This window comes from Lactuca sativa, chromosome 4, assembly GCF_002870075.4.
Source record: "Lactuca sativa cultivar Salinas chromosome 4, Lsat_Salinas_v11, whole genome shotgun sequence".
Lineage (NCBI taxonomy): Eukaryota > Viridiplantae > Streptophyta > Magnoliopsida > Asterales > Asteraceae > Lactuca > Lactuca sativa.
In genome coordinates, this window is record NC_056626.2 from 113,327,113 (window position 1) to 113,348,242 (window position 21,130).

At 42.1% G+C, this 21,130-nt stretch overlaps 1 protein-coding gene across 1 annotated transcript; it reads left to right on the top strand.

Moving 5' to 3' along the window:
• The first annotated feature begins 391 nt into the window (after positions 1 to 391).
• Positions 392 to 19,617, top strand: LOC111903496 (uncharacterized). Its single transcript, XM_023899260.2, has 5 exons — positions 392 to 849; positions 1,577 to 1,892; positions 1,991 to 2,528; positions 3,296 to 3,384; positions 19,081 to 19,617. The coding sequence occupies exons 1-5, from the start codon at positions 392 to 394 to the stop codon at positions 19,615 to 19,617; spliced, it is 1,938 nt and encodes a 645-aa protein (XP_023755028.2).
• The last annotated feature ends 1,513 nt before the right edge of the window (positions 19,618 to 21,130 follow it).

Genomic DNA, 21,130 nt, shown 5'->3' on the forward strand with positions numbered 1-21,130 from the left:
GATAAAAGCCTATGTCTTACTTAATCATATATGATTCAATTAACAACTATCAAATAATCTTTTATTTTATGTATAAATATATTTATAAATAAATCATATTTCTAAAAGTGATATAAATTTTAATGAATTATTTGCAAATTTATATTGCAACTTAAATACTTAATTACATCAAATCAGATTTTTTTTAATTGCCTATTAATAATAACATTAACACACTTGTCATTTCTAAAACTCAAGGGTCTTAAAAAAAAAGTTGACTTATTTCGGGTTCTTGACAAAGTTTTTACCCGTTATCATGTGCAAATCAAATCAAAATGATTCATTGAACTTTTTTCAAACAAATTCAATCTACTTTCAAACCATTTTTCTTTCTACCTTGACATACGTTAAAATGCGAAGTTCTCGACCCAGTAAAATCCTAATTAGTTCTCGATTGAAAACCCTTCTTTTCGTCCCATCTATTGTATTTCTGATTCTTTATCTGTCATCTTCCTCGTTTCCTGGTCATTCAAACACTAGAATCTCATTACACGATGATCAAGAATCGACCTACGTACCCACTTCCCTTGATCATATCGTTTTTGGGATTGCATCCACCGTTAATGCATGGCCAAAAAGGAAAGAATATGTTAACATGTGGTGGAACCCCGATACAATGCGTGGTTGTGTATTCATGGATGCTCCATTGGATCATGACACCTTACTTGATTATGATTTTGTCTTCCCTCCAATTTGCATCTCCAATGATACCTCAGAGTTTCATTATACATGGAATGGTGGTCTTCGGTCTGCTATCCGTGTTGCTCGTGTTGTATCGGAAATTGTCGCCTTAAATCATTCAAATGTTAGGTAAATTTTTATTATCTCGTTATCATCTATCGTGAATTTTTTTCTTTAATATTCCGTTAATTATCATCCCCATAACTACCTGAAAACAACAATGGCGGATTCATGACGAATCCGTTGCTAAAAGCTAGAACAATCTTTTGGTAATCCATATGGTTAAACTATTCGAATGTTAGATGAAATTTATCATTTTCCTAACTAAAAGATCATGCATGCTTTTCTTATATCTTGTTGGTCATTGTTCCTATCAGTATTACAAAATCAGGAAAAAATGACGGATTTAGATACGTCTGTCGCGAAAAATACATTAAAAGTGGATTTGGTCTGTAACTTCCAAAAAATGTCGCTAAAGTTAGCAAGGCCTTTTTTTGGTATGCCTATGTTAAAAAATCCGTTTCTAACAATTAGAAAGTCTTTTCTTACGGATGGAATCGTTTGCTAATGCATTGCTGAAGTGCTACATATTTCGAGTAGTGTATGATTTTCTTTTTTGACCTTTTATGATACATACATATATAGATATGGATCCAATAAGTTGCTAAAATAAGACATCAACTAGGTCATTGACTTTTAATGAAGTTGTCGCTAATAACTAACTAGTATTATCCTTTTAGCGAACAATGAAATCGTTGCTATTCGTCGAGTAGCGACAGATTTCCGTTCATATATACTCCATATATATTCTAGTAGCACATACTCTACATTTTTGACTTTTTATGTTATGATTTAGGTGGTTTGTGTTTGGGGACGATGATACTTTGTTCTTTCCAGAGAACTTGGTGAAGACATTGTCGAAATACGATCATAACCTATGGTATTATATCGGATCAAATTCAGAGAGTTATGTGCAAAACCGACATTTTTCATTTTCTATGGCGTATGGTGGGGCCGGATTCGCGATAAGTTATCCATTGGCAAAGGTTTTAGCGAAGGTTCTTGACTCGTGTTTGGAAAGATACGCGCATTTATATGGTAGTGATGGTCGGATTTCATCTTGTTTAGCTGAGCTGGGTGTTGCAGTGACCATCGAACCCGGTTTTCATCAGGTAAAGTTTTTTAATCTTCACATAAAACTCTCGTATTATGATCATTTCAACACCATATTATGATCATTTTTTTTTGTCATGCTATAAATATAAATTAGATGGATGTCACTGGAAACGCGTTTGGCTTATTAATGACACATCCAATGAAACCGTTGGTATCTCTCCACCACCCCGAACGTATAGATCCAATTTTCCCACATATGGCACAAACAAACGCCTTACATCACTTATACGAAGCTGCAAAAGTAGATCCTCACCGAATCCTGCAACAAACAGTATGCTATGATCGTTGGTATTCATGGACAATTTCGATTTCATGGGGATATGCCATTGAGGTGTTTGGGGTTCATGTTCTTCTACCAGATGTCCTTCGTGTTCCTGTGACATTTCAACCATGGCAAGGGACTCATACTTTTAAAACATTTTTTAACTTTGACATGAGACAACATCATCTCGACCCTTGTAGAAGAGCGGTTGTGTTTCATTTGGATCGAGTGTACTCACAGGGAGAGGGGATTACGAGTGTTTATAGAATCATGGAAAGACACAATTGCACATTTGGTATGACTTCTCCAAGGAGAATCCAAGAGATCAAGGTGTATTCACAAAAATTAAATCTCGACTTGAAACAAGTAAGTTTTTTCTTGACTGATTGCCTTATATATATTTCGTGCCAAATACAAGAAAATATCAATGAATGTACTCAAAATTAAAGGACTAAATGAAAAAAAAAAAAAACATACTTTCTATTATTCGTTTGCTAATACATCTTATTTTCATTTCTTATTATTTGAGCATCCTATTTTAATTATGTTTCTTATTAAATCATTTTGTTTTGAAAAATTCATCGAATTACAACTTTGTACTATTAGATTTTTTTAGGGTTAGTGTCGTATATGGATAACAAATTATTGTTTCTCAACAAAACACACATGTTTAAACAACAAAACACACATGTTTAAAGAAGAATTATCACAGGGTAAGAAAATGATACGTTTTATTCATAAAATAACCATTAAAATAAGGGTATTTTGTGAACAAAATATTCTAATTGCTTATTTAAAACATTGATATTTTAATTTTGTGCATCTAAAATAGTATGTTAACAACTCATAACATTAACACTAACCATTTTCATTTTATAAAAACATTTTACTTTTAAAAATACTATGTAGCCAATCATAATAGTGATTTTTTTTATTCAGATGACATTGTTATAATTTGATAATTTTTGCAAAGAACAATGCTATAATATGAAAAAATAAAAATAAAATGCTATAATAAACAATTAATAAAATATTCAACCTAATTTAGAAAAAATGCGTGTTTGGATTTAAAGGGTCAAAAGTTGTCTACAAATCACGATTATAATGTTTTATGTTTTTTTTGGAAACAGTTGCAAGCGCCTAGACGACAATGTTGTGATATATTGCCTTCATCTTCAGAAAAATTAATGGAAATCAACATTAGGGCATGTCATGAAGAGGAACTGGTATACAAGCGACCATAACATCAACCCTCCTTCATCAAAGACAACAATATTCAGTGGTAAGTCATGTACATATACATCGAAGAATAGTGAACATGCACACTTGTGTTTGACAAACAACAACGAGCCTTTGACCCTCAGAATACGTTCGACGACATTAAAAATTACGTGATCATGTTATATACAAGTCATGGTTAGATAAGTCTCTAAAAGGATTTGTTCATTTAATGAATAGATTTGTTTGAATACAACTTTAGTTGTGAGGTCATTTAATTAGAATCCTTTGTTACAACTACATGAATAAATGCACAACAATTATTCTCTATGGATAATCATTTATGTTTTATAGAATTTTTTCATATAACATTTTAAAGCACAAAATTATACTGTTGTGTATGAACCAACTCTCATACGGATAATAATTTATGTTTTATAGAATTTTTTCATATAACATTTTAAAGCACAAAATTGTACTGTTGTGTATGAACCAACTCTCATACGTAAAACAAAATGAGCTTGGTTCAATACAACAAAAACCATTCTTTTGGTTTAATTAAAAGTAGAAACAAAAACCGGTTTATTTTGGTTTAAGAAACAAAAACCATATAATTCTTATTTTTCTATTTGAATTTTCTGGTTTTAAGGTTCCATATTATCAATTTTGTTTTTTGTTTATTTTATTAAGTTTCGTAGGTTTTGTCTGTTTTCAGTATTTCAGTTATTAGGTTATTGGGTTTTTTCTACATTTTTTGTGTTTGTATTTTTACATTAATCGTGTCAATAAAAGAATAATATTTTTAAAATATACAAGGAAAAGGTAGTGTCATGAACAAACAAGAAAATGATAGATATAAAAAGACACAATATTTAGTGTAGTTCGGTCAGTGTGACCTACATCCATATGTAGGATATAGTATTCTTATATTCACAAGATTGAAAACGGTAATACAATACAATTGAAAACTCTAACTTTCGGTCGTTGCATATAGAACAAGTACACACATTACCCTAACTAGAACATGGACACGAACCCACACCCCATGGGATAAGTGTTTGTCGTGTATGACTTAGGATCGATACAAACACTTATTTTGTTAATATTTGATGCGGTGTTTCTTTACTTTTCTTACACATGTCGATATTCATTCAATTGTCAGTTTTTAAGTTACATTTAACATGTATGGTGCCTTTTTTTCTTTTACTAAAATAATTAACTCAAGTGACTATGATAAATAAACGTGGATAGTAAAAACTTTATAATATTCTTGAAATTGACTAATAACCCTAATTTGATCTATCCTAACAAAATCCTTATGTAACGACCCAATTTTCGAAAGAAATTTTTTCATTTTTAAATAATCACAATGTTTCCAATAAACCACAAAATCTCAAGAACAATTGTTTTCAAATTCATAACATCAACAGTTTTATTTCAAATATCATTGTCCCATAAAAACATCTTGTAACAACGCAAATTTTCAAACCAATTTTTCATTTTAAAAATAAAGTATTTCCATACAAAACAAGGCATAAATAATTCAAGTGTTATGTCAAATACAAACTGTCTAAACCCCAAGATCATAAAAACATCCATCAGTGTGTACCGATCACGCCGACGCCTTCCCACGGTCATCGCTAGTACCTGAAACACATACATAACAACTGTAAGCATAAATGCTTAGTGAGTTCCCCAATATACAACTTACGCACATACGCCTTTCCAGGCCCTGACCTTCCGGTCCATGTGTCTCAGGGGACTTCCGTCCCTGCTGGGTAAACCTTCCGGTCCTACCCACGCCGACCTTCCGGTCCATCACACAACATATTGCCTTCCGGCCCATAACATATCGCCTTCCGGCCCATAATATAATCGCCTTCCGGCCCATGACATACATAGCACATATAACAAATAACTTACCACATATAGCATACATATCACATATCATATCTAACCTTCCGGTCACACAGTCAAACCCTTCCGGGTACAGTATAGTGAGAAGACTCACCTCGTGAATGCTGAAAGCTAGCAAATCCTGAAATCACTCGTGCACAATCCGTCGAGCTACAACCTCCCTATAGCATCACATATATCTCATTAACACTTATATCTTCTAAGTGTGACTATCCCTAAGAAGTCAGACTTAGGTCAACTCTGGTCAACGGTCAACGGTCAACGGTCAACTCGACCGGACTCGGCGAGTGCCATGGCGACTCGGCGAGTCTAGACGTCCTCCAACTCTCTGAGATTCCCTTTCTACTCGTCGAGTATCCTCCTTGACCCGACGAGTTACTCCTGGAAGAATCGCGGGGCCACCCCGACTCAACTCGCCGAGTCTGAAGAACAACTCGACGAGTCCCAGTTATTCTTCAAGCTACTCGCCGAGTCTGTTCATCGGACTCGGCGAGTCCATGCCATGCAACCGCTCAAACTGCATCCTAAGGTCAGAACTGCTCCGACCATTCATAGGTCTGGCCTTCCTAGACTAATCCATCACGTAAGGTCCTCATTTCGGTGCTCATGATACACCCCAAGACTTATAATTTACATATTGGCCTAAGGCATAAGGATTTCAATCCAAAACCTTCACCAATTCCCGAAATGCACAGACATGGGACATTTTGGACCTCCAAAGGTCCCAATACAGGGTTACAATCGATTAGGGGACTAGGGTAACATTCAATCTATTCACAAAAGGGTTCCATAAACCCTAATTCCATAATCACATCAACATAGCAGAGTATACTCGAGTTCTTACCTGGATGATGTATTCTCTGTGTCCCCAATCCTCAGAATGTGACTCCCTTGCTGTTCCTTTAGCCAATCCCTTCTCTTCCTTGCACAACAACTCTTCTATAATCAATAATGGCCTATAATCCTTGCTCCAGATGCACACAACCGATTTAGGGTTCTTCTCAGAAGGCTAAAATGAACAATGACGGCCAATAAGTCCCTTTTATACGTCCCAAACCTGAACGGTTAGGGTTTTCGCTAAACAGCGTAGACTCGCCGAGTCCATATCTGGACTCGTCGAGTCCAATCGCGAACCCGCGACCAAGTCTGCGATCCTACTCGGCGAGTCTAGGCTCCAACTCGCCGAGTCCCCTCTTAAAACACCCCAAAAACATAATTTTAACAATACCTGAGATTCCGGGCTGTTACAATTCTCCCCCACTAGGATTAGACTTCGCCCTCGAAGTCTCACTCTGAAAATAGTTCCGGATGCTGCTCCCGCATCTCACGTTCCGGCTCCCAAGTCATTTCCGATCCCTTCCGGTGTTGCCACTGAACCAACACCAGAGGTACCTCCTTGTTCCTCAGAACCTTGATCTTCCGATCCCTGATGGCCACTGGTCTCTCAGCATAATTCAGGCTCGCATCCACCTGCATATCCTCTAATGGAACCACTGCCGACTCATCGGCTTTGCACTTCCTCAATTGCGACACATGAAAGGTGTCGTGGATCTGTCCCAACTCCGCTGGCAACTCCAACCGATAGGCTACCCGACCTATCATTGCAATCACCCGAAATGGCCCAATATACCGGGGCCCCAACTTGCCTTTCTTCCTGAATCGAATCACTCCTTTCCAAGGAGAGACCTTCAGGAGAACGAAGTCGCCGACTTGAAACTCAAGCTCGGATCGGCGCCTGTCTGCATAACTCTTCTGTCGGCTCTGGGCGGTCAATAATCTCTGTCTAACTTGCTGAATCTGCTCTGTCGTCTGAAGTACGATCTCTATGCTGCCCATCACTCTTTGTCCCACCTCTCCCCAGCAAATGGGGGTCCGACACCTCCTACCATACAACAGCTCAAAAGGTGGCATACCAATGCTCGAATGATGGTTGTTGTTGTAGGAAAACTCTGCCAAGGGTAAATACGCATCCCAGCTACCCCCGAAGTCTAACACACACGCTCGAAGCATGTCCTCCAGCGTCTGAATCGTCCGCTCGCTCTGACCGTCTGTCTGGGGATGGTATGCGGTACTAAAATGCAATTTAGTACCCAGCTCCTCATGGAATTTCTTCCAGAACCTGGAAGTGAAGCGTACATCACGGTCTGAAACAATCGAGATCGGCACCCCATGCCGAGATACCACTTCTCTCACATATATCTCCGCCAAATTCTCCGCTGAAGAACTCTCGCTGATAGCAAGGAAGTGTGCACTCTTCGTAGCACCGGGATGGATCGAGAATTTCGATCTATGAGCCTCTTCCATCAAAGTAATACGCGTACCGCCCACGAACGGTACCCAGATCCGACCCTGAAACGTCAGAAGCCCTCGTCCGTCCTTAACGAACTCTGAAACTAACCCAACGACCCGCTCTTTCTTCTGCATCTCTGGTCGCACCGCCTCGGCCTGTGCCCCACGAATATCATCCAATACTGGAGCCATCACAGTCAGTCTCAAACATACATCTCGCAATGGAGTACTCTCCGCCCTGCGGCTCAATGCATCGGCTACCACATTAGCCTTGCCTGGGTGGTACAGGATCTCACAATCATAATCCTTCACCACATCCAACCACCTCCTCTGACGCATATTTAGGTTGGGCTGATCCATCAAATACTTCAAGCTCTTATGGTCCGTGTATATCGTACATCGAACCCCATACAGGTAGTGACGCCAAATCTTGAGAGCGAACACTACTGCCCCCAACTCTAAATCATGCGTGGGATATCTCGCCTCGTGAGGCTTCAGCTGCCTCGACGCATAAGCTATCACATGACCCCTCTGCATCAACACTGCACCCAGTCCCGAAATCGATGCGTCGCAATATACTACAAAATCTTCCATCCCGTCCGGGAGAGCTAATACCGGGGCTTCGCACAACCTCTGGCGAAGTGTCTCAAAGGAAGTCTGCTGCTCGGGTCCCCATGAGAATGCAACACCCTTGCGGGTCAATCTGGTGAGCGGCACTGCGATCTTGGAGAAATCCTTAATAAATCTCCGATAGTACCCTGCCAACCCGAGGAAACTCCTGATCTCAGAGGGTGACTGCGGCACCTCCCAACTCATCACCGCCTCAACCTTGGCCGGATCAACCAATATCCCCTCATGATTAACAACATGTCCTAGAAATTGGACCTCCCGCAACCAGAAGTCACATTTGGAGAACTTTGCATAAAGCTTCTCCGACCTCAATACCTCAAGGACCTCCCTCAAATGCTCCTCGTGCTGCTCTCTAGATATCGAATACACTAGAATGTCGTCGATAAATACAATCACTGACCGATCCAACATCGGCCTGCAAACCCTGTTCATGAGATCCATGAACACAGCCGGGGCATTGGTGAGCCCGAAAGGCATCACCACAAACTCATAATGCCCATATCGCGTCCTAAACGCTGTCTTCTGGACGTCCTCATCCCGCACTCTCACCTGATGGTACCCTGACCTCAGATCGATCTTGGAAAACCAAGATGCTCCCTGCAACTGATCGAATAAGTCATCGATCCTCGGTAACGGATAACGGTTCTTGACCGTCAACTTGTTCAACTCCCGGTAATCAATGCACATCCGGTGTGAACCATCCTTCTTCTTGACGAACAGAATAGGTGCTCCCCACGGCGAACTGCTCGGCCGAATGAATCCCTTCCCCAGCAACTCCTGGAGCTGCGAGGAAAACTCTTGCATCTCTGGAGGTGCAAGACGATAAGGCACCTTAGCAATAGGCGCGGCCCCCGGAACCAGGTCGATACCAAACTCTACTTGTCTCACAGGAGGTACTCCCGGCAGATCCTCGGGGAAAACATCTGGAAACTCACGCACCACTGGGACCTCCTCCACTGACCTCGGTCTCTCGGAAACCTCCCGCGTATCCATCACATACGCCACAAAACCCTTACAGCCCTGCTGTAGACACTGCCTCGCCCTAGCGGCCGAACAAAAAGCTGATCCCGAACGGGTACCCTCGCCGTACACCGAAAGGACTCCCCCACTATGGTCTCGTATAGTCACCAGCTGACGCTCACAGTCGATGACAGCGCCGAATCGGCTCAACCAGTCCATGCCCACGATGACACAGACGTCACCCATCGCAATAGGAATCAGGTCAATCGGGAACTCAACCCCAAAAATCTCTAGCACGCATCCCCGAAGAACCTCCGTGGCATAAATCACTTTCTCGTCAGCTATAGAAACTCTCAAAGGTCGACTCAACGACTCACAACTAACGCTGATATGCTGACTAAAGGCTAAAGATACAAAGGACCTACTCGCACCCGAGTCATATAACACTAAGGCAGGCACAGAGTTCACAAGGAAAGTACCTACGCATATAATAACATAAGCATAACATCTCGACATTAAAAATAAATACATGAATTACAGCATACCTGCCACAACATCGGGCGTAGCGCGGACCTCCTCCGCAGTCAGCTGAAAGGCTCTCCCCTGAGCCCTCGGGGCCTCGGCCTTCACCGGTCGAGTCGCAGTAGCTCTGGCAGTAGGTGCAGATCCCTGAAGAAGCTGAGGGCACTCAGCCTTCCTATGGCCTGTCTGGTTGCAATGAAAGCAAACCGTAAACCCCTTGGGGCACTCCCTAGCAATGTGCCCCTCCTTGCCACACTTGTAGCAAGCACCAGATCGACATACCCCATCATGAATCTTGCCGCACTTCCCGCAAGTGCGGCCCTTCGAACCTCCTGTCCTCGAATCGGCGGACTTTATCCGCTTGGCTGCCGGCTGGGACTGAGCCGGTCGCCGGTCCACCCGCTGAGACTCGGCCTCCTCCCTGGCCTGGGTCTCCAACTCGATCTCGCGCTTCCTGGCATTCGCCTGAAGCTCAGCAAAGTATGGTAGGTGGAGTTTGACACAAACTCCCTTCCCTCCTCAACACACCCAAGTACCGGCTCATTCGAGCCTGATCAGTGGACACCAGCTCGGGGCAGAACATCGCCCTCTCATGAAACTTCCGCGTGATCACCGCAACAGAATCAGTACCCTGCTTGAGGGTTAAGAACTCCTGAACCAATCATTCCCTCTCCACCGGGGGAACGTACTCGTCCCTGAACATAGCAGTAAACCCCTCCCATGTCACTGCTGTAATCTCTGCCAAAGTGAAGTTCGCCGTCACGAACTTCCACCAGTCCTTCGCTCCCAGACGGAGCTGGTTCAAAGCGAACCGTACCCTCAGGTGCTCCGGGCGTGAACAAGTGTAGAAGCACCCCTCTATATCCGCGATCCACCTCATCGCAGCAATCGGATCCTGCGTCCCATCGAACTCAGGTGGCTTCGTGTTGCTGAACTCCCGGAACAGCAACGAGTCACCCCCCTGTGGCCTGGCAGCGGCCACAGCTGCGGTAGCTGCAGCGGCTGCAGCTTCAGTCAATGCGGCGTACCGCTCCTCGAACGTCTCCATCAGGGTGGTCTTAATAGACCCAAACATCTCCGGGATCTCGGCCCGGATCGCCACAGCTACCTCCTCGTGAATCATCTGACGAATCTCCTCGTCACTCACACCGCTCGAACTCGCTCCGTGGCGTGGTCTAACCATGATGTCTCTGAAATACAACATAAAACTATCAGAGACCCCATCGAGTATAATCGCACTCGATAACGCAACCCTACTCAGTCTTCGATATCCAGGGATTCTTACTTGGGTCTCCCACTGACCCGGTGTCTTCGGTAGTACGGGCCCAATACTACCGACCACACCGCATCAGCATTCATCCCAAATCTTCCTCCCCAAACCCCGGATAGTGAGTACTCTACTTCTGTTATGCAATATCTACCCGCACACTAGCAAAGCATCTCATATCGGCAAACTCCCCTAGACTAAGGCATCACAAATCAGGCCACTCTAGTCCTATCATGAATACCTAGTCTTCTAGCATGCATAACAATTCATATCATATAATATTGTAAGGTATTTTGGGGATCTTTACCGTTCGGGCGCTGACTGATCGTACACACTGCTTCTTTCTTGCTTACCACAAAACCATTTACAAAAGTTTATGCCTTTATTTAAAAAAAGTTTTCCTCAAATCCTCGGTTTGAGTTTAGTTACTCCCGAAGGTGCACCCGAATCCCTCAAACCAAGGCTCTGATACCAATTGTAACAATGCAAATTTTCAAACCAATTTTTCATTTTAAAAATAAAGTATTTCCATACAAAACAAGGCATAAATAATTCAAGTGTTATGTCAAATACAAACTGTCTAAATCCCAAGATCATAAAAACATCCTTCAGTGTGTACCGATCACGCCGGCGCCTTCCCACGGTCCTCGCTAGTACCTGAAACACATACATAACAACTGTAAGCATAAATGCTTAGTGAGTTCCCCAATATACAACTTACGCACATACGCCTTTCCAGGCCCTGACCTTCCGGTCCATGTGTCTCAGGGGACTTCCGTCCCTGCTGGGTAAACCTTCCGGTCCTACCCACGCCGACCTTCCGGTCCATCACACAACATATTGCCTTCCGGCCCATAACATATCGCCTTCCGGCCCATAACATATTGCCTTCCGGCCCATAATATAATCGCCTTCCGGCCCATGACATACATAGCACATATAACAAATAACTTACCACATATAGCATACATATCACATATCATATCTAACCTTCCGGTCACACAGTCAAACCCTTCCGGGTACAGTATAGTGAGAAGACTCACCTCGTGAATGCTGAAAGCTAGCAAATCCTGAAATCACTCGTGCACAATTCGTCGAGCTACAACCTCCCTATAGCATCACATATATCTCATTAACACTTATATCTTCTAAGTGTGACTATCCCTAAGAAGTCAGACTTAGGTCAACTTTGGTCAACGGTCAACGGTCAACGGTCAACTCGACCGGACTCGGCGAGTGCCATGGCGACTCGGCGAGTCTAGACGTCCTCCAACTCTCTGAGATTCCCTTTCTACTCGTCGAGTATCCTCCTTGACCCGACGAGTTACTCCTGGAAGAATCGCGGGGCCACCCCGACTCAACTCGCCGAGTCTGAAGAACAACTCGACGAGTCCCAGTTATTCTTCAAGCTACTCGCCGAGTCTGTTCATCGGACTCGGCGAGTCCATGCCATGCAACCGCTCAAACTGCATCCTAAGGTCAGAACTGCTCCGACCATTCATAGGTCTGGCCTTCCTAGACTAATCCATCACGTAAGGTCCTCATTTCGGTGCTCATGATACACCCCAAGACTTATAATTTACATATTGGCCTAAGGCATAAGGATTCCAATCCAAAACCTTCACCAATTCCCGAAATGCACAGACATGGGACATTCTGGACCTCCAAAGGTCCCAATACAGGGTTACAATCGATTAGGGGACTAGGGTAACATTCAATCTATTCACAAAAGGGTTCCATAAACCCTAATTCCATAATCACATCAACATAGCAGAGTATACTCGAGTTCTTACCTGGATGATGTATTCTCTGTGTCCCCAATCCTCAGAATGTGACTCCCTTGCTGTTCCTTTAGCCAATCCCTTCTCTTCCTTGCACAACAACTCTTCTATAATCAACAATGGCCTATAATCCTTGCTCCAGATGCACACAACCGATTTAGGGTTCTTCTCAGAAGGCTAAAATGAACAATGACGGCCAATAAGTCCCTTTTATACGTCCCAAACCTGAACGGTTAGGGTTTTCGCTAAACAGCGTAGACTCGCCGAGTCCATATCTGGACTCGTCGAGTCCAGTCGCGAACCCGCGACCAAGTCTGCGATCCTACTCGGCGAGTCTAGGCTCCAACTCGCCGAGTCCCCTCTTAAAACACCCCAAAAACATAATTTTAACAATACCTGAGATTCCGGGCTGTTACACATCTGAGAGAGTGCATGTCGCACCATCAAGCCTTGCCCTTGCCCTTAGGCTCAGAAGTACCTGAAATAAACCAACAAACTGTAAGCTAATGGTTAGTGAGTTCCCAAGAGCATATCCCACACAATCCATATAATCACAAAATCCATATTAGCTATAAAAGCTACATAAACCATATAAGCCATGCATACAACATATAGGGATATCGTGGGCTCCCCCCAAGGTCTTACTCCAGGATGCCATGGGCTCCCCACATAGTCTTACACCTAAGTTCCATTGGCACTCCTATGGTCTTTAATAGGAAATCCATGGGCTCTCCACATGGTCTTACATCTTGGTGTCATGGGCTCTCCCATGGTCTTTAATAGGAAAGCCATGGGCTCTCTATATGGTCTTACATCCAAGTGTCATGGGCTCTCCCATGGTCTTCCATACAAGTATACCACATATACAACTAGCATACCTCCTAGCACATAACCAGCTAACATGCCACATAAAACTACTTCAACTAGTGTACCACATATCATAAAATGAGCCGACCTTGGTGCCTTCGACCCATTGGTATGGTGAGGAGACTCACCTCTATCTGCTAAATCCGAAAGCTACTCTTCTAATAGTTCTTGAACACTCGTGCTGAATAATAATACCATTACCCCAAGTTAGGGCTGAACATAATCCAATTGAAGAACCTAAATCCCAAGTCCTCTCATAATGGCCCAAAAAGTCTTCCTTTGCTAATGGGCCGAAAGTCCATGTCCAAAATTATTAATGGACCTCATGGCCAAATAAAGCCCAACCATAATAACCATGGCCCAAAACAGATAAGTTGGCCTACTAACTCAAAACGTGACCAGGCCCAATAACTAATTAAGGCCCATAGGGCTTACAAGCCCAAAACAAGTCCAAGCCCATCTGAGGTGTGTACGCCTTGCGTACCACCCTTGTACGCGCATCGTACTGAGTCCATAAGTTGTACGCACTGCATACACTAATCTACGCCCAACGTACAAACATATTAAGCACATCTTCCATTAAGTTCTTAATACTCGATGTGCTAACATCCAATCTTTAGATCTGAGTCCATTAAGACATCCTAAGGCATAAAGTTGGCAACTTTATTCCTTTGCATGTTCCATATGTTCCCAACAACTCATTAAGACCTTTCCAAGAGTCTTAATCCATGCATGAGGTCAAAACACCCATCAAGACACCATTTTTATGGCATGAATGAGTCAAAGGACCTTAGATCTACTCTTCCTAAGCTCTGGAGTTTCTCCAACTCTCTAGAGATGATCCATGAACACAAAAAAACACAATATAGAAACCTTAACTAGATCTAATGAATAAGATAGAAAGATCAAGACTTTATACCTCCATAAGCTCTTCAAGGTGAACTATATGCAGATTCTTGAAGCCCAGTGCCACTCCAAGATTGCTTAGCAATTCCTTCTTCTTGAATGAACTCTAAAATGGCCACAAATACACTCCTTAAGCTCAAAAACACTCTCACAACGGATATCTGGTGTAAAAGGGAAAAATGAGGCTATGGAGGTTGATTAGGGTTTGTTCCAAGAGGCTTAAGAGTGTTTAAATAGGTGTCAAGTCCGAGAATTAGGGTTTTGGCCCTCTGTCGCATACACCCCGCGCACCTATACGTACGCCTTGCGTAGGTGGCCATCCTCCATGTTTATGCATCCTTAGTATGCTAAGCGTACTCCTGGAGTACGCCCCATGTACTAAGGGACCTTTTATGTCATCTTTTCCATTTCAAGGGTCTAAAGAGTAATACCTAATTTGGAGTGTTACAACGCTCCCCCACTTGGACTAGACTTCGTCCTCGAAGTCTATAGACGAAAATAGATCGGAGTAATGTTCCCTCATATCATCCTCCGGCTCCCATGTCCATTCGGAGCCTCTTTGGTGCTACCATTGCACCTTCACCAACTTCAACTCCTTGTTACGAAGAACCTTAGTCTTTCTATCCAAAATCACAATGGGTATCTCAATGTAGTTCAGGATCTCATCAACCTGAATGTCGTCCACTGAAATAACTGCGGCCTCGTTAGTAACACACTTCCGAAGCTGAGACACATGGAAGGTGTTGTGAATCTAGCTAATCTCGTCCGACAGATCCAAACGGTAAGCCACCTTGCCCACCCGGGCAGAAACCCTGAATGGACCAATGTATCGGGGCCCTAACTTGCCCATCTTCTGAAACCTGATGACTCCCTTCCATTGAGACACCTTCAGTAAAACAAAGTCCCCCAACTGAAACTCAAGATCTAATCGGCGTCGGTCATCATAGCTTTTCTGACGGCTTTGTGCGACTCGCAGCTGATCGCGCACCTGATGAATCAACTCGGTAGTCCTGAGCAACACCTCAGTGCTCCCTATGAATCGGTGTCCAACCTTTCCCCAACAAACAAGGGGTCCTACACCTCCGACCATACAACATCTCGAACGGGGATCGGTCGATACTAAGATGATAACTATTGTTATATGAAAACTCTGCTAGTAGGAGGTATGTATCCCAACTCCCTCCGAAGTGCAATACACATGCTCAAAGCATATCCTCCAGTGTCTGGATTGTCCTCTCACTCTGGCCATCTGTCTGAGGGTGGTAAGCCGTGCTGAAATGTAACTGAGTGCCCAGTTCCTCGTGGAACTTCCTCCAGAATCTTGATGTAGATTAGACATCCCGGTAGGATACCACCGACACTGGCACCCCATGCCGAACCACCACCTTTTGCACATAAATATCCGTTAGTTTCTCGGCCGAGATGCTCTCGGAGATCGGAATAAAGTGGGAACTCTTCGTCAACCTATCCATAATAACCCATATGGAATCCACACCCCTCGCTGTCCTCAGTAACTTCGCGATGAATCCATGGCGATCTCTTCCCACTTCCACATAGGAATGGTTAGCAGCTGAACTTTGTCATGAGGCCTCTGATGTCCAATGTTTACCTTCCTACAGGTCAAGCACCGCTCCACGAACCACACAATCCCCCTCTTTATGCAGGGCCACCAGTAAGTCAACCTCGGATCCATATACATCTTTGTGGCCCTGGGTGAATAGAGAACTTGGATCTGTTTTCCTCCCCCAGGATCTTCTATCTCACACCCCCGGTTACCGGTACCCATACCTAGCCACACTATGTCAGAAGAGCTCGACTATCCCGAACAAACAAGGGAAATTGACCCCGAATCCGCTCTATCTTCCAGTTCTATTTCTTCAAGCCCTCCACCTGAGACTCCTTGATCATATCCAATAATGGAGATATCAATGTCATCCTCAAAAAGACATCCCTAATAAGATTACTTGCCGCCTTGCGACTCAAAGCGTCAGCCACCACATTGGCATTTTCTGGGTGGTACAAGATCTTGCAATCATAATCTTCAGTACATCCAACCACCTCCTCTGTCGCATGTTTAGGTTCCGCTGATCCATCAAATACTTAAAACTTTTATGGTCAGTAAAGATGGTGGTGGATTAGGTGTCTAAGCCCATAACTATAATTGGTATGTACTTGACCCGATAGTAGCATGGTCATTTTGGGTTGTCTTCACCATAGCAATTTGATAGGATGGATATTTGAGAAATAGGTTAATTTTGATTTATTAATATATTATATGAATAATATAATAATTGAGAAATCATATTATTTAATTAGTATTGATCAAAGAATTAATTTGGAATTAATTTAGTGATCAAAAGAGACTAATTAAATTAATGGGGATTGATTAGGTAAATCAGTAATACTTATAGTTTGGTCTAATGATCCATATTGATTAAGGATGGACGAAATCTATGTGAGGGTCCATGAAGATTTCGTCCAAGTGCCTATCATAAGGGTTGTTGGATTGCTTAAGGCCTAAGCAAGTGAATTAGGGTTTCCTAGTTAAAACCCTAAGGATCCTACACTATAAATAGAACCCCTAACACTTCTAAAATCGGCCAATGCTTCTAAGAAAAAACCCTAGCCGATTTTGAGTGCCACCCAACCTCTCTCATATTCTTCCAACTTGCTTTTGGTGTTAGTGACTTATTAGAGGTATCGCATTTGAGGTACTAAGCTCTTGAAGGTCAAGGATAACAAGGTACAACGAAGAGGTATTCATTTAACTTGTTTTATGTTGTAATTCTATTAAATTGTATGCTAGTTAGGGTTCATGCTTTGGATACTTTAATATTGCATGCATAATTTGATAAAACCTAGATCCAAAGCATTAGGGTTGCATGTGCATAATAGGATTGTTGTAGTGCTCAAAACCCATTAGTGGTATCAGAGCTTAGGGTGTTTTCTATTATATTGATGCATTGGTTAACTGTTCAAAGCTGAAGCAAATCGAAATTTGCAATTGGCCTGATGAACTCGACGAGTCCATAGTGGGTATCGACGAGTCCATTGCTTGACTCGACGAGTCGGCTCGTCTGTTAGCATATTTTTCGGGATTTTGACCAAAATTGGATTAGGATCAATACCATAAACTGTTTTGACCGAGAAAATTCATTTTTTATGATAAGCTAATGATTATCCTCATCCAATTGAAAGATAGTTGCCAATTTTAATATAAGTATTTGATTATGTGATAAATTAATTATTTGTAGAATTGATTTGAATTATCATATCATACAAAATTGGATTAGGTCAAATTTTGTGATAAAGATTAATTATATGATTATTTAATTGTTTTAAAATTTGATCTAAAAGGTTTTGAAAAGTTTCAAAATTTTCCCTGAAGTTTTGAAATTTAAATTACTAATTAAAAAGTTCTAATTTTTAAATATTTAAATTCTAAACCCTAGAGTTTTAAAAGCTTAAAATCCAACCCTTATACTACTATAATATTAAAAGATTAATACTTATATATATATATATATATATATATATATATATATATATATATATATATATATATATATATATATATATATATATATAAGACGAGTCAGTCTTACAGTTAGTAGGCCTCATTCACAAAGCCGATCTATAAAGGGGGTATAAGGAAACTGCCTATAAAATGAAGATTGAATGGGTGTCCACTCTTACCCACTGCTTCCTTGATTGGTGGAGGATCGTTAGCCGAACGGGTAGGATAGGACAAAATAATTCCTTATTAATAAGTATAGTGATCTTATAAAGTAACTAAATGTTTTCGTAAATTCCCAATCTTAGGTACTTTAGGAAAAATGTGAAAATGATGCTATTCCATGAAATTGCACTTTGCGCCTTGCCATGTCGTTAGTGGAGCGTGTGTGGCTAGCTGAAACACTAATTTGGGACTAACAAGGGTGGAAAATGGTAGCTCGATAATTATCATAGATCAATGGAGCGTGTATAGCTAATCGTGTCACACCCCGAAACCGATGGCGGAAACGTTCCGGGGTGGAGGACGTCATGTATAGCATCACAACCAATGAATAACAGCAATCATAGCAACAAAACCATTACAGTGAATACTTTAGTAAAAACTTTTACATTTGTTTGAAGTGAGTTGCATCTCTGGAAGGAGAGTCGATGCTGACGAGATCTCATTACTAAACACGGGTGCCATTGCTTCTCTCGCTACGGGTCTCGACTTCAACTTTTCAAGATACATCTTGAATGAAATGGTTGGCAATGTTGAAGGAAAAAAAGGATAAATTTCTCATGTTTCCGAGGTTCCTACAGATGATCTTCAACAACAAATACCTGAAACTTGAGAAAAGAGGAGAAATACTTGATTTGAAGTCCCCTGGTCCCACCACTTTTGGGCTCATGTAGCAGAATTGAAAAGGAAAGTTCATGTTCCAAGGGAAATATCCATTGGTGAAATTTAGGCAATTCGCAAAGTTAGTGATGCATCCGAGACTGAAAGCTCCTTAGATCATATATAAACTGAAGATGACGTGATCACTGCTTTCGAACCTGAGGAATAGCCTGTTCCTCCAGTTGCAATCGTGGCAGAAGAGCATGTGCAAATGACAGATGAAGATGCAGAAAATGACGATGAAAGTGATTTTAAGAGAGGCTTGATGGATAATGTTGTAGAGGATGATAATGATGGTGATGATGAAGATGATGATGTAGAGGATATGGATATTGGTGATGACCTAACTGTTTATGACAATGATGAGCTACTCTTTGGTTTTGAGCAGGGTCAAGATGTAAGGTTAAGCACTGAAGACCTTGACGCTTTCTTTGAAAACGTCAATGATGTTGCAGAAACTGCAACAGAGACTGAGGGATCTGGTGATATTCTCAAGACAACGCCTCCTACTTCAACTCAGATGGCCGACCCTTCAACCTATATGGATACAACTTCAAGGATTCCTTCCCTGCCAATTGCTATTCCAACTTTCTTGTCATCTGGTAGTGATCTCAATCTAACACAAACCTCCCAGCCTCCAATTAAACGGAGAAAAGCTGATCTCGGGTCGGGAGTGCAAGCAAAGGAACAAGCACGACTTGTTTAACAACCCACCACAACTGCTACACCAGTTCAACCAACCCAAGATGGCCCAAGTGTTATACGATCTTATCATGAAGCCAGGAGCTCTTCAGTTCCTGGGTGTTCCTCTCCACCAATACTTGTGCATGATGCCGCTTCTAAAAGGCTTGCCAGGTTATTGGCACAACTAGATTTTGACTCCTTTTCCCGAGCAAAAGGAATATTTATAGGGGAAGGAAATGTAGGGGGAGCGGACCCATCAGATTTTGATCTGAAAGCAGAGATTGGAGTTTTCAACCAAAAGCTTATTGAAAAAGATGTTTTGATTGTAAACATCGATGTTCGAGTTTCTGAACTTGAAGACAAAAATTCATTAAAGTCAAAACAAATATCCTCTCTACAAGTCAATCTTGGAGAACTGATGGCTGGATATTACAACTTAAAGAATAAGCTCATTGTTAAATTTGGTGACAAGTTCAAGACCACAGTAGAAGATCCAAATGCAACCTAGACTTCTGAATCAGCCCCAGCCAATACAGCACAATACGATCAGCTTGGTGACACTCCTCCAATGAGAACCACTACATCGTTGACTGTTTTGAAAAAGAACCGGAGCAAGCCAATCCAAGAATTACAATCAAAAGAGCTAGGAAACAGGTCACTTATTAGAAGAGGGGACAATTTCTCTTCATGAAGAACTCTGATCAAAATCTTTGTGGAGACTAGCCTCAACTAATAGTGACTGAGCTCGAAAAGAAGAGGTTCAAACACAAATACGATGACCAATCATGGATTCGTATGTGGGGCTTCCATTCTCCAACCCTTCCAATAATCCCCGTGCAACTGATTTTAAACTCTTCTTAGAGAGACAAGTGAGGAGAGGATTTGATGGGATGAAGACTGCCAAATCTTTCTTAAACACAACCAAAGATGTGTTTGACCCGATCACCAACAAGTCCTTCATGAATGTAATGTGGCCTCCAACGAAGCAGACGACAAAGATTCCCATCGTCAAGAACTTTTGTGATGGTTCGCTACACGACATGCAGTACTACGTTTTCAATGAAGCCACAACCATTGCTGTAATCAAGTTCAAAGATGGTTCCTTCCGTCTCATTGATAAGAAGGACCTACTTCAGTTTGGTGAAAGGGACATCTACACATTGGCCGCACATCAGATTTTATGCGATCAGGAGATCATGGAGGTTGCTGCCAAGGAGTTCACAAGCACGATAGCGAAGATCATCGATAAGAAGATGTGGTTGGGTGCTTTTGGAAGATCAGATATGTTGGTAATTGAGAAAGACTTAATCTATGCTAGCTCAAACCAAGGGGGACACTGTTAGGTCACATTTTGTTGGTTTGGGCTAGGCATCTATCTGTATAGGTCTTGATAGGGTTTTGGTTATGTTATGTGTGTTTCCGATTGTGTTTATGGCTGAGTAGGGTTCACGACCGTGAACGTGTGTACGGTCGTGAACGGGTTTGCGGTTGGTTGGTCCCTATATATAGTGTCAGACGTGACAGATGAACAGTAA

Excerpts from the sequence above, each read along its gene's own strand:
- LOC111903496 (XM_023899260.2), top strand. The coding sequence starts at position 392 with ATGCGAAGTTCTCGACCCAGTAAAATCCTAATTAGTTCTCGATTGAAA. Across the intron at positions 850-1,576 it reads TTAAATCATTCAAATGTTAG|GTGGTTTGTGTTTGGGGACG; the intron begins GTAAATTTTTAT and ends GTTATGATTTAG. Across the intron at positions 1,893-1,990 it reads TCGAACCCGGTTTTCATCAG|ATGGATGTCACTGGAAACGC; the intron begins GTAAAGTTTTTT and ends AATATAAATTAG.